Below are 13,058 nucleotides of genomic sequence, written 5' to 3'. Positions count from 1 at the left end.
TTCATTCCGTATGAAAATATACTTAGGAGTGGAACTGCTGGGTGGTGAGTTATGTTTAACTTTATAAGAGACTGCTAAACAGTTTTTCAAGGTGGTTATATGACTTTATATTCAAACCAGCAACATACATAAAGGAGTTCTAGTTGCTCCACAGGTCCCTCCAGCATTTGGTGTTGTCAGTATTTTTAATTTTAGCGATTCTAATAACCAAATGGTAGCTTGTTGTGGCTTTTCCCCAACAACTAATGTTCACTTCACTTATGTCCTTATTGGCCATTTTATATCTTCTGAGTGAAATGTCTCTTCAAGACTTCTGTCACTTTTTTAAATTGGTGGTGTGTTTTTTTTTTTTATTATTCATTCATAGGAATTCTTTGTACATTCTCCATCACTCTATGTGATGAACCTTTTACTCTTTACTAATAACTGTTATAAATCCTTCCACCACCCATTCTCATTTCCACTATTCCCAGTAGTAGATGAATCTCTAAATATATTTTTTACATACTTTGTACTTTTTAATGTACATTTTATACTTTTAGCAATTGGTCATCATTCAAAAGAATAAGTATTATTAAATACATCAAAATGTTACATAAATGTATTAATGCATGTCTAAAACATGTAATCTTTGAGGTATAAATACAAATTAAAGATACATATTCATGGTATTCTGCAAAGCCATTCTGTGGTTTTTTCTTGCACTGGTCATTTCCAAGGGAAAAAAAAAAAAAAAAAAAACCCAACATTTAACAACTAATTAAATTTACTGTTGACCATTTGGCTTAAGGATGGAGACAATTTTCCTGGGTTTCAAGGGAGTTTTCACTCACTAAATCTCTAGCTACCTTCACACCTCTGTTTCTTCTCCTGAAAAATGGGAGTAACAAAACCCTTATGACAGGATTGTTATGAGAATTAAGTGAGATGCTCCTGATAAAGAAATATTTGAATTACAGTAACTTAGAAAGAAACAATAATTTTCAATTAATGTCTTAGAATGAATAACTATTAGTAATAATATGAATGAAGTGATTAAAAAGTTAGAAACCGTGCATACTGGCTACAAAACTACATATTGCATATGTGAGCATTAAGCGAGTTGATCCACATCAATTGTTGACCGTGTGTCTACTGGTTCATGGATGTTGTGTGTTGTAACTATTGTCAGAAATTTATTACTGCCCTTGCTTCTCTTCTTTCCTTTTTACTCCTTCCCTTTTCCTTTTCTTCTTTGCTACAAAACACTATTTCCTCCACATTTTCTTCTGCATACAATTACTCCTTTTTCTCTTCCTCTCTTTTATTATGAGCGAACATTACAATAGTTCCTTCTTTGGACACATCAGTGGCTTCCTCTTTGGACTTCTCTATCTCTGTATGTTACACACTCGGTCGTGTCTGACTCTTTGCAACCCCGTGGACTCTTGCCCACCAGTCTCCTCTGTCCATGGGATTTTTCAGGCCAGAATAATGGAGTGGGTTGCCATTTCCTCCTCTGGGGATCTTGCTGACCCAGGGATCAAACCTGGGTGTCCTGCATTGGCAGGTGGATTCCTTACCATTTAAGCCACCAGAGAAGTCCAAATAATACCAAACCCTTATTCTTTCCCAGGTCCACTGAATTCCTAACTCATGGTTACTGCTATCAGTTCTTCCCCTTAATTCTGCCTCACGGTTAGTGAGACCTCTCTCAGATTTACGTTCTGCCTTCTTGGTTGTCACAGCTGCCTGGTAATATTCTTGTATTCCAAATCTGGTTGCTTTACTTGAGCCCACACACACACTGCTGCTCTGGTTTCCTCATCTCCTGCTGCACCAAGAGCTCGGTCTCCTGACCTCTGATCTCCTTCTTTCTTAGCAGATGAGAAAACAAGCTTCTGTCAAGTCAGAATTACCTTGTTCATGGTTTAATTGTGAGTTGAGCATCTCCTTTGTCTCTCCTTCATCAAGGATTTGGTAATAGAATTTGTCACGAATCGCTGAGAAGAGAAAGACAAGTAGAGATCTCAGATGGGGACCACGAGTTGCATCTCACAGCTATGCATCCAGGCACATCCTTGACTCCCACAGTTCAGGGAAAACCTCCCAGCCCTCAGGAAACCCTGGGCTTCAGTGGGTCTCTCAAGTCCTGTGAGACTTGATGTTGCCCCTGTAATCTTACAGCTGTTCCACACTGAACACACCTCTCAAGGTTTAAAAAAGAATAGATAGTGGAAAGTTGTAAACAGGGGTCAATCCCCTTTCCAAATGATCAGGAAACAATGAAAGCCAATTTAAAATAAATAATAAATGTGGAATGTGCTTTGTAAATTCTATGTGCAACTAAGACTAGGGAAGAAGCAGAAGGATTTCTTCAAGAGAAAGGTGATGTTTTTAAAGAAATAGACCTATGTTATAGAAGAAAAGCCCCAACGTCTTTAGAAGATGAAGATTTTAAAAAGAAGAGAAAAAGGAAGGAAGGAAAGAATGGAGGGAGGGAAGAAGGAAAGAAGGAAAAAAGATCTTGAGCCACGGAAGAAGATCTGGTTATAGAGACACAACACTGAAGAGAAACTCTTATTTCCCTGGGGTGGGATGGGTGGGGAGAGATCCAGGAAACAGGGAAAGACCCTGTCTGAAAGACACAGACAGGAAGCGACTATTTTATGAACGGCACAAACAGGAAGTAAACATTGCCATAGCTGTACCAGTGACCCAGGAGACGGTAACAAGCACGAGAAACCAGGCCAAGGCACCCTTACATCAAAACTGCATTTCAAGGTGACTTAGCACACATACTTGGAAAAGCAAGACTCACAAGATATGAGGAAAAAACACTCAAGAAATAGAGAAAGACACTCACAGAAGATGCTGCTAGAAGGATGGATGGCAGGAGCACACCTCACGGGGCGGGGGGTGGGGGGTCAATACCCACTGAGGGTTCAGGGCAGTAAGAGATACTTTTTCCATCTCCAGGACACCTTGACTTCATGCCCGAGCCAGCTTTGGAAGAGGACATGGGGGGCAAGTGCTGTGTGGGTGAGAGGTTTTAGAAATGTAAGGAGGCTCCAGAAGCAGGCATTTCAGTGATGGGAGTGGGGGTGTTTCTCTGACCCCTCCTACCAGCATCTTGGCTCCGGGCTGCAGATCCTAAGCTCCTGTGGACAGCTGGGCCTGGACGGTACCAGCAACAACCTCCTCTGGGGGCAGGTGGGCAGCTGCATTACACCAGGAGCTTGGCAATGGCAAGCCTGGTGGGTAGGACGTCTCAGCACAGGAAGCCCCAGAAATTAACACACGTGATGTGGGTGCTGGGGTCCAGGGAGAAGAATCCTTACAGTATTGGGAGAAGGTCAGAGCCCCTGAGATGTGGGCAGTAAAGGTAACCACCTTTCCCTTCCTACCCGTGGCCTGAGGACACCATGGTTACAAATATAGTATTAACTTGAAATTTGTGGCTTTTCTTTATTTCTTTTTTGGGCTTCGATATAGCACTGTGGAAATGAGATAGCTCTTATTTTACAAGACATAATTTTCACAAATAAACACATCCCATTCTTTATACTGACTTCTTTTACTTTATCTCTGCTCAAAAATCTTATATTACTTCTTTATTTCTCAAATAATAAATTTCAAATTCCTTAGCACAGGATGTCCAACCTTCAAAAATCCCCTGCAACTCCCCTTTCCAGAAGGGGCTTCCAAAACCTCCCGCCCACACTCCCTTTTGTAGCCACATGGTTCTGCAAGCCTACTGTCTCTTTTTCCTGATGTAGCTTTCCCATGCTGCCCCTCCCCAATGCATGGGTAGGTGCTGGCCTTCTCCTGCAAGTTCTCCACTCTGTTAGGGGAAGAAGTTGGCATGCGACTGCCCCGAATGACACATTTTTTCCTACAAAGAAAATCGTTTTGTCTTTGAGCGTGTCTGCAAGTATTAGGGAAGGCTCCCTCCTTTCCAACAAAAGGGCATAATTCATGCCTCCCTCCAAAAAAGTAGAGACTCAAATCCTATGCTTCTCAGCTTCAAATATAGATCCTGGCTGAGCAATCATTTGCGGCATTACTGGGTTAAGGTGTCACCCCTATTACGAGTAAGCTCCATGGAGACCCAGATGATGTGTGTTTTCTTTCCCATTTTACCTGCCACTAGGTAGTCACTCAGTAAAATAACTTGCAAATATATGAAAAGTGAATGAGCGAATCAGTGAATGAAGCAGACTTGAGTCCCCAAAAGTTGTTGAAAGCTCTAATTACCGTTTTGGAAGTTATTGCAAATCTGAAGTAAATCAGGATAGGCCTTCAGGTTAACCTTGCTGAACAGGGCTTCCAGAACTGTCTTGTCAAATTTCTTCTCCAGCTCATCGAGAGCGTTATACGCCACTCTTTCCACAGGGACCAGATTTCTACAAGCTTCTTGAAAATCCTTAAAAAATATTGAATGGAGAATTATGTAGCTTTGAGTGTATGGGTTATGGGAGACTCAGATCAGAAATAAACAAATTTGTTCCCTGGTGAAGTGTTAGAATGTTACATATATTTGGACTGGTTCCCTGATAGTTCAGTTGGTAAAGAATCTGCCTGCAATGCAGGGGAGACCCCAGTTCAATTTCTAGATTGGGAAGATCCCCTGGAGAAGGAAATGGCAACCCACTCCAGTATTCTTGCCAGGAGAATCTCATGGACAGAGGAGCATGGCAGGCTACAGTCCATGGGGTCACAAGAGTCGGACACATCTTAGCAACTAAACCACCAGCACCACTGTCCACTCCAGTATTCTCGGGCTTCCCTTGTGGTTCAGCTGGTAAAAAATTCACCTACAATGCAGGAGACTTGGGTTCAATCTGTGGGTTGGGAAGATCCCCTGGAGAAGGGAACGGCTACCCACTCCAGTATCTGGCCTGGAGAATTCCATGGACTGTATAGTCCACAGGTTTGCAAAGAGTCGGACACCACTGAGCGACTTTCACTTTCGCTACATATATTTGGATGACATCTAAAATATCCTCCATTGTAAAAATAGACTCTTATTTTGTTAACCTGCCTCTTTGACACTGATGTCCATTTAAGAGAGCAATTCTGTAGAATAAAAATAACTTCAAAGTTGAAGGTGGTGTGGGGACTTTAAGAGCCTGGCCAGGACACTTCAGGAGTGGTCCTTACTGGTATTGAGCAGCCATTTTGTTGACCAGACAATAAGCACTGCCCTCGCTTCCAGGAAACCTGGCAACCACTCTCCACTCCTATGAATACGGCCAAAGGGCGAAGAAAAATCACAAAGACAAAATGATGACTTGCCCCCAGATTCCCAGGAAGGCCCAGAGCGCATTCTGCATCCAGAAATGTCTAAAGAACAACAAACTGTCAGCAAGAGACAGCAGCAAGCACCGTGTTCCGAATTCATCCTAGCGTGACACAACTTCCCTGTGAGTTCACTCACTTTAGATTCAAGCGTGTAAAAGAAGAGGGCTTTGTGATGAAATGTTGCCCAACTCACTTCTTCACTTTAATTTTGTTATTGTTATTACATTGTGTCAGTGGATCTAAGACGCTCCCACCTGTGTCTCATTCCCATTTCCACTGTTGCCACATTTCCATTGCCATGGCCCTCTCCCATTTACGACAGAAGAAGGAATATTGTCTGTGATGCTGCTTCTCCTATCCCCTCCTAACTGGCAGGATGGCGAAGGTCCTTGTTCAAAGGAGGCCCTTTAGCCTGTTCATTGCATTTTAAATTTGGCAGAAGATAGTGTGGGTCTGGTTATCAAGAGGGAATTCCCCTCACTTACCTGGTACATTGGCTCAGAGATGAAGCCCCGATCTCGCAGGCCCATGAGGAAAGGAAATGGCTTTAGTATGGCACCTGCGATCTCCACCTTCTTTTCTTTGAAGAGCATGAATATGAACTCATAGCAGAGCTGCTCCTCTAGGTGCTGCTCCTCCAGGTTCTGGTCCTCTGTGATCATTCTGAAAAACAAAGACATGATATGAAAGCTCAGTTCAGTTCAGTTCAGTCGCTCAGTCGTGTCCAACTCTTTGCAACCCCATGAACCGCAGCACACCAGGCCTCCCTGTCTATCACCAACTCCCGGAGTCCACCCAAACCCATGTTCATCAAGTTGGTGATGCCATCCAACCATCTCATCCTCTGTCGTCCCCTTCTCCTCCTGCCCTCAATCTTTCCCAGCATCCGGGTCTTTTCAAATGAGTCAGCTCTTTGCATCAGGTAGCCAAAGTATTGGAGTTTCAGCTTCCAATGAACACCCAGGACTGATCTCCTTTAGGATGGACTGGTTGGATCTCCTTGCAGTCCAAGGGACTCTCAAGAGTCTTCTCCAACACCACAGTTCAAAAGCATCAACTCTTTGGTGCTCAGCTTTCTTCACAGTCCAACTCTCACATCCATACATGACCACTGGAAAAACCACAGCCTTGACTAGACGGACCTTTGTTGGCAAAGTAATGTCTCTGCTTTTTAATATGCTGTCTAGGTTGGTCATAACTTTCCTTAGATTTTATTTTCTTTTTTTTATAGCTTCTGAATGCTTTATATATGAAATGGTATACTATAATGACGATTCTTTTTTCTACATGAATATTCACTGCATGTATTTTTATACAATTTTTCAAGGTTACATTCTATTTACAGTTATGACAAAATACTATCTATAATTCCCCATGTTGTACAATACATCGTTGCAGCCTATGTTACACTCAATAGTTTGTATCTCCCAGTCTTCCACTCTAAATTCCCTCTCCCCCATTTCTCCCCACTGGTAATCACTAGTTTGAGTTCTAAATCTATGAATTTGCTTCTTCTTTGTTATATTCATTAGTTGATTGTAGTTTTTAGATTCCATATGTAAGTGATATCATCCAGTATTTATCTTTCTCTGTCTGACTTACTTCACTTAGTATCCATATATGTTGTGGCAACTGGCAAAATTTCATTCATTATTTATTGCTGAGTAGTATTCCATATGGAAAAAGAAATGGCACCGCACTCCAGTATTCTTGCCTGGAGAATCCCAAGGACAGAGGAGCCTGGTGGGCTACAGTCCATGGGGTCACAAAGATCGAGTGACTAAGCACAGCACAGCACACAGTATTCCATATACATATGGAATATATATATATATATATGAAAAGAAAGTTAATATATATATATGAAAAGAAAGCTAGTCACTCAGTCATTTCCGATTCTTTGCAACTCCCATAGACTGTAGCCCACCAGACTTCTCTGTGCATGAGATTCTCCAGGCAAGAATACTGGAGTGGGTAGCCATTCCCTTCTCCACGGGATTCTTCCTGACCCAGGGATTGAAGCCGAGTTTCCTGCATTTCAGGCAGATTCTTTACCATCTGAGGCTCCAGGGAAGCCATATATATATATAAAGACAATGGCAACTAATGCTGCTAGAAGAACTGGGGTGCATATATCTTTCAAATTGGTGTTATTGCTTTATTCAGATATATACCCAAGAGTGAAATTGCTGAGTCATATTGTATTTTTAGTTTTTTGAGGAAGTTCCATATTGTTTTCTACAACGGCTGCACCAATTTACATCAGCAATATAGGAAGGCTCCCTTTTCTCTACATCCCCACCAACATGTGTTATTTGCCTTTTTGATGATAGATACTCAGTGGAGAGTCCACATGGATAAAACTATGCTCTTGTGGAAGGGCCAGAATAGATGGAATCTACTTAGAGAATAATCGAGGGTGTAGTGGAAGAACACCCTGGGCTTAAGGAAGACCTGAACCTTAAAGAGCTCACCCTGTGCTACTTACAACTACCGTAAAGAGACTTTCACCCAAACTCTCTTTGGAAAACACTGAAATTTAAAATGATAAAACTTTATAGGAATTTATAATGATATTGTGACGGTTAATTTTAAGTGTCAAACTGGAGGGATTGGGAGGATAAGACTACTATTTTACGTTAAATTGGTGAAATTTGAGTAAGCAGTTTGCCCTACATAATGTGAGCTGGGCCTCATGCAATCAGTTGAAGGCCTGAATAAAACAAAAAGACCAACCTCCTTGACTAAGAAGGAATTCTCCAGCTGACTCCTTTCAGAGACTCTGCAGGGTCTCTGGGCTGCTGGCCCATAGCAGACTTCGGACTTGCTGGCCTCCATTATTGTGTGAGACAATTCCTTATTAATAGATCTCTCTCTCTTTCCACACACACACACACACACACACACACACACATACACACAATACAGCCTATTGGTTCTGTTTCTCTGAAGAATTCTGACAAATACACATCATCAAAAAAAAAGTTACAAAGAAATAAAAAATAAACTGAGATAATACTACAGAATCTACCACTGAACTGAAAGTCTTCTTAGTTAATAACAAATAGAAGAAATCTCTGGAAGGTATAAGAGAAATAAACCACTCCCATCTGTAACTGCAGAGGCAGGAATGGCATTCCACATCATAACATTAGGTCAAAGACTTTTATCTGATAAAGTTTCAATTAAATGTTGAGAATATGTCGTTCTCTTTGGTCTAATATAGAGGTGTGTATGAATATTCAAAACTAGGACAGGGTTGTTCTGTATCTTAACCTGTCTGTGGAAGTGTTATATGCACTAAGAACTATAAGAGCTCTGGATTTCAGACATAACCACATCTCTGAGAAGTAATTTTAGTACTCGAAAAGCTTTGTAATTCTGATTCTTGCTTGATAAATTGTTTCCCTTGCTGATAATTTCTTAATCCACTTCTTGGTGTTGCTAAAAGGTACATAGACTCATAGGATATTTTTTATCCCACTGTAAGAGGGTCACTGGAATTTCCCATTCTCCAAATACACATCATGATAGAAAAAAATCCATTTCTTCATTGAATTCCTTAAAAAATGAAAAAGACTTCTGGTTAAAGATAGTTGATTGAAAACAAGTGCTTTTCCTCCTCTCTCGCTAGAGAGTCCTATAAAACATTAGTAAAGGAATTAAAGTCATAATGACTAAGATAAAAGGATTAGATGGGATACTTAAACCAAAGTCTGAAAAAGTGGTCAGAACGTTCATCACTATTACTGGTGGTGGATGCTCCCAGGGGTCAGAGAGAGGCCTAGTGTGCCTTAGAGGCCCCTGGGGAGGTAGAGCAGGCAGTGAAGAAGACACAAGAATGAAAACAGAGGGGTTGTTTGAAAGGAGAAAATATAAATCAATGTGCTCCCTTACTCCTCCCTGACCCCGACATAGAACTTCTCCATCTAGGCAGGAGACTAGAGGTTCCTTCTTAAGGAAACTGCAAATGACTCAGGGAAAAAACTTCTTCGCCTTTGGCCATTTGGGATCCACCCAGAAAAGCCACAAGTTTTCAAGCCCATCTCATTAAACGGAGTCCCAAGCTAGCTTATCAGTGCCTTGCCCTTAAGAATGAACAATTATAGACCACAGCCGTTCATGGAAACCAACAGCATGAAAGGGTGGGACCAAGATGATCAGAGAGCAAAAACTACTCCAGCATAAATAGAAATGTTATAGGAAACAGAGTTTCTTTAAAAAATACACAGAAGAGATGATATTATGTCCAGGATGCCAAGAAGAAAAGACCAGAAAATAAGATAATGGGCCTGGAAATTTTAAAAGATTACTGAATTTTTTTTTTTTTTTTTTAAAGTTTAACTCAAATGATCATAAAATAAAGACAACAGAATTTTTCCAGAACATAGCTGGAAAAAAATTGTAAAGGAGAAAGGGAAAGCAAATTTGAAACATCTGACTGTCTAAAATAGTTATGCTAGTGTGTAGATTCAGAATTAAAAGGAAATGAGTAAAACATATATGCCCTGTTCAGTCATTCGTGTGTGAAATGTGAAGGAAAAATAGCTGTACCAAGGCTCAGAAAACACATCACTCGCGCGCGCTCTGTGTTGGTCACACAGTCTTCAGTGTTCAATATTCTGTGTGTGTGTGCTTAGTTGCTCAGTCGTGTCCAGCTTTTTGTGACCCCATGGACAGTAGTAGCCTGCCAGTCTCCTCTGTCCATGGAATTCTAGGCAAGATACTGGAGTGTGTTGTCACGCCCTCCTCCAGGGGATCTTCCCAACCCAGGGATCGAACCCAGGTCTCCTGCATTGCAGGCGGATTCTGTACCATCAGAGCCACCAGGGAAGCCCTCAAAGTTCTTTCCTTCTGGGCAAAGGTAGGGTTGCACCTTCTTGCCTTCTTGTGCTGATGGGTGTCACTTTGGAGAGGAATTCGGAGCCAGCACATGAGTCATGCTCACCGTACCTCAGCTTGCTGTGATGGCTGTCATTTCAGATGGTGGCTCTCCACCAGTCGGAGACAGTCCAGGATGAGGAGTCCCTGAAGCAGCCAGGGACCCGTGAGATTTTTAGAACTGTCTGTTCCAAAGGAATGTGCTGTGGTGCTTAGTCGCTCAGTCGTGTCCCATGCTTTGCAACCCTTTGGACTGTAGCCCACCAGGCTCCTTGATCCATGGGATTTTTTTCAGGCAAGAATGCTAGAGTGGGTCAGTATTTCCTCTTCTACGGGATCTTCCCAACCCAGGGATCGAACCTGCATCTCCTATGGCTCTTGTGTTGCAGGCGGATTCTTTACCCGCTAAGCCACTGGGGAAGCTCATTACAATACAATAATCTACTCCAATCTTACTGACACATGGTCTGGGACAAATTATTTGCTGATGTTTATAATAAGAGAATCAGGAAATCAATACCAGCAAGTTCTGTTATACAAGAAGTGGAAGGCATTACTAAAAACAGCTAAAATACTAATGTCTAAAAACTGTAAATTTCATTTGAAAACAGAAAGTACATCTCAAAATTATTTTACAACAGTAATTCTCAAAGTGTGATCTGGGGACCCTGGGGATTTTGTGCAAAACCCTTTCAGGTGTCATCAAAGCCAAAACTATTTTCATATAAGATGTTATTTACCCTTTTTTCTCTCATCCTCTTACAAATGTATAGTAAATTTTTCCAGAGAATACATGGCCAGTGGTATCACAAGAGATTGAATGAAGAAGCAGATAGGAGAATCAAGCTGTTCTCTACAGAATCAGCTATTAGATTTGCAAAAATGTGAACATCGCTAATCTCACCAGTTTATTTTAGAAGACATAGTTATTTTTCATAAAATATGTCATTTATGTTAGCAAGTAATGAGTTCTCACCATCATTATTATTATTAAATGAATGAGTAAATAAATATATTTAATTGTCCAAAGTTCTACTTTCTCATACAGTAAATATTAATAGGTATAATCTACATGAGCAAAAGCTAATTCTTTGGAATTCCTAATAATATTTCAGAATATAGAGGGTTCAAAAACAAAAAAAATTTCAGAAGACCTATTCTAGAAAGAGAGGATATATATTGCATATAGTAATAAACGCAGTAAACTTACACTAAACTTAGAGTAAACTTAATAAAAAACTTCAGAGTATATTAAAAATTTTAACAAACCAAATATGGGCAAGTTAAAAAACTGTGTTAAATTATTTATTTCAAAGACACTAAACTCAAATGGGCTGGCTTCACATTTGATGTGTTGAATTAGAGAAACATATACTTGAGAATTAATTAGAAATCATAAGGGTAACAAATAGAATGAAAATGAGACTATAAATCTTACAAAAGATAAAAGTAAAGAAAACATACAGTGTTTCTTAAATGGAGAAAAATGGAGAAGCATTAGATATTAAAAGTTCCCTCAAAATTTATAAGCAAGAAGATATGCGTCATTTTATGTAGATGAAATTTTCATCTGTCAAAGATACAATTTAGCTGTGATACAACTACCAAAGATACAACAACAACAAAGTGACATTAAAAATGTTAAAAGTAAAAAAATGGGCAAGTGACTAATAGTAAAGAATTGCAAACAAGACAGAGAGCAAAATTCACAATATCTGTATTTTAATAACATTTAAGACTACCAATGGGCAAATCTTTCAAGGTTGTTAAAAATTTTTACTTTAAATTTTCAACTCCACAAGTGTATTTTAAAAGATATATGGGATATAAGTTTTTAAAATTGCAAAATATATGTATTAATAACTTGGTCATAAACACAAGAGCATACCAAATATTGGGCCCTGAATTGATCTAAATAAATAATAATAAGGAGATATTAAATAGGTTGCATGTTCTGGCTATAAGATAATATTACAATAGAACCAAAATTTTAATATAAAAGTTTTAAGGAAAAAAATCTAAGTTGTAGTGGTTTTAAAAGTTCAATTTTTGGTTTCAGTTCTAACAATGCAAAGACCTAAGAAGTCATCACTGACATCCTTACAAAAAGAAAAAAGCTAAACAACCTGAATATCAATGCATTTCATGTACACACAGGAAAACTGAAGTGATAGGGCAAACTGTCACCCCCAAAACTGATTGATAGACAAATCCAGGGAATTACAGATGAAATCAGCTATCTGGAATAGAAGCCACTTAGAGTCATAGACCACAGAAACACTTAAATGGTAAGTTTAAATGGAGACTGAATGTGGATTTACATGAGAATGAGAAACTCCTGGGGACCCAGGGGAAGGGCAATTACCTCAAAATCCAGCTCCTTCTAGGCTTCTATATCATTTAATGGAGTGAGGAAAGAGAAAATATCTAAGAAGTCGTTCTGAAAATTACAGTCTAGGAACACAGTTCCTCTACAAGATTGGAATTTAATCATAAGACTAAAGAATGTTTTCTCTGTACCTTACCTCTTCATCAAGAGGGCTCCAGTATAATAATAAGTGAGGATTATACCAGACCACCTGATCTGCCTCTTGAGAAATTTGTATGCAGGTCAGGAAGCAACAGTTAGAACTGGACATGGAACAACAGAATGGTTCCAAATAGGAAAAGGAGTTCATCAAGGCTGTATATTGTCACCCTGTTTATTTAACTTATATGCAGAGTACATCATGAGAAACACTGGACTGGAAGAAACACAAGCTGGAATCAAGATTGCCGGGAGAAATATCAATAACCTCAGATATGCAGATGACACCACCCTCATGGCAGAAAGTGAAGAGGAACTCAAAAGCCTCTTGATGAAAGTGAAAGTGGAGAGTGAAAAAGTTGGCTTA

The 13,058-nt window shown here is 39.9% G+C and overlaps 1 protein-coding gene across 25 annotated transcripts in view; it reads right to left on the bottom strand.

Annotated features, from left to right (window-relative positions):
- The window catches only part of LOC109571642 (nuclear body protein SP140-like protein), an 81,194-nt gene that overhangs the window by 59,910 nt on the left and 8,226 nt on the right, over positions 1 to 13,058 (bottom strand). For all 25 annotated transcript variants that reach the window (XR_011562094.1, XR_011562096.1, XM_070773571.1 and 22 more), the window contains 3 exons: positions 5,769 to 5,946; positions 4,237 to 4,405; positions 1,899 to 1,982 (listed from right to left, as the gene is read on the bottom strand). Coding sequence is in view for 23 of the 25 variants with exons in the window: in XM_070773571.1 (XP_070629672.1) it covers positions 1,899 to 1,982; positions 4,237 to 4,405; positions 5,769 to 5,946 (431 nt within the window). In the remaining 2 variants the exon portion in view is untranslated. The remainder of the gene's footprint in view (positions 1 to 1,898; positions 1,983 to 4,236; positions 4,406 to 5,768; positions 5,947 to 13,058) is intronic.

This window comes from Bos indicus, chromosome 2 (genome assembly GCF_029378745.1).
Source record: "Bos indicus isolate NIAB-ARS_2022 breed Sahiwal x Tharparkar chromosome 2, NIAB-ARS_B.indTharparkar_mat_pri_1.0, whole genome shotgun sequence".
In the NCBI taxonomy this organism is placed as follows: Eukaryota; Metazoa; Chordata; class Mammalia; order Artiodactyla; family Bovidae; genus Bos; species Bos indicus.
The sequence above is the reverse complement of the archived record's forward strand: the minus strand, read 5'-3'. Positions and strand labels throughout refer to the sequence as shown.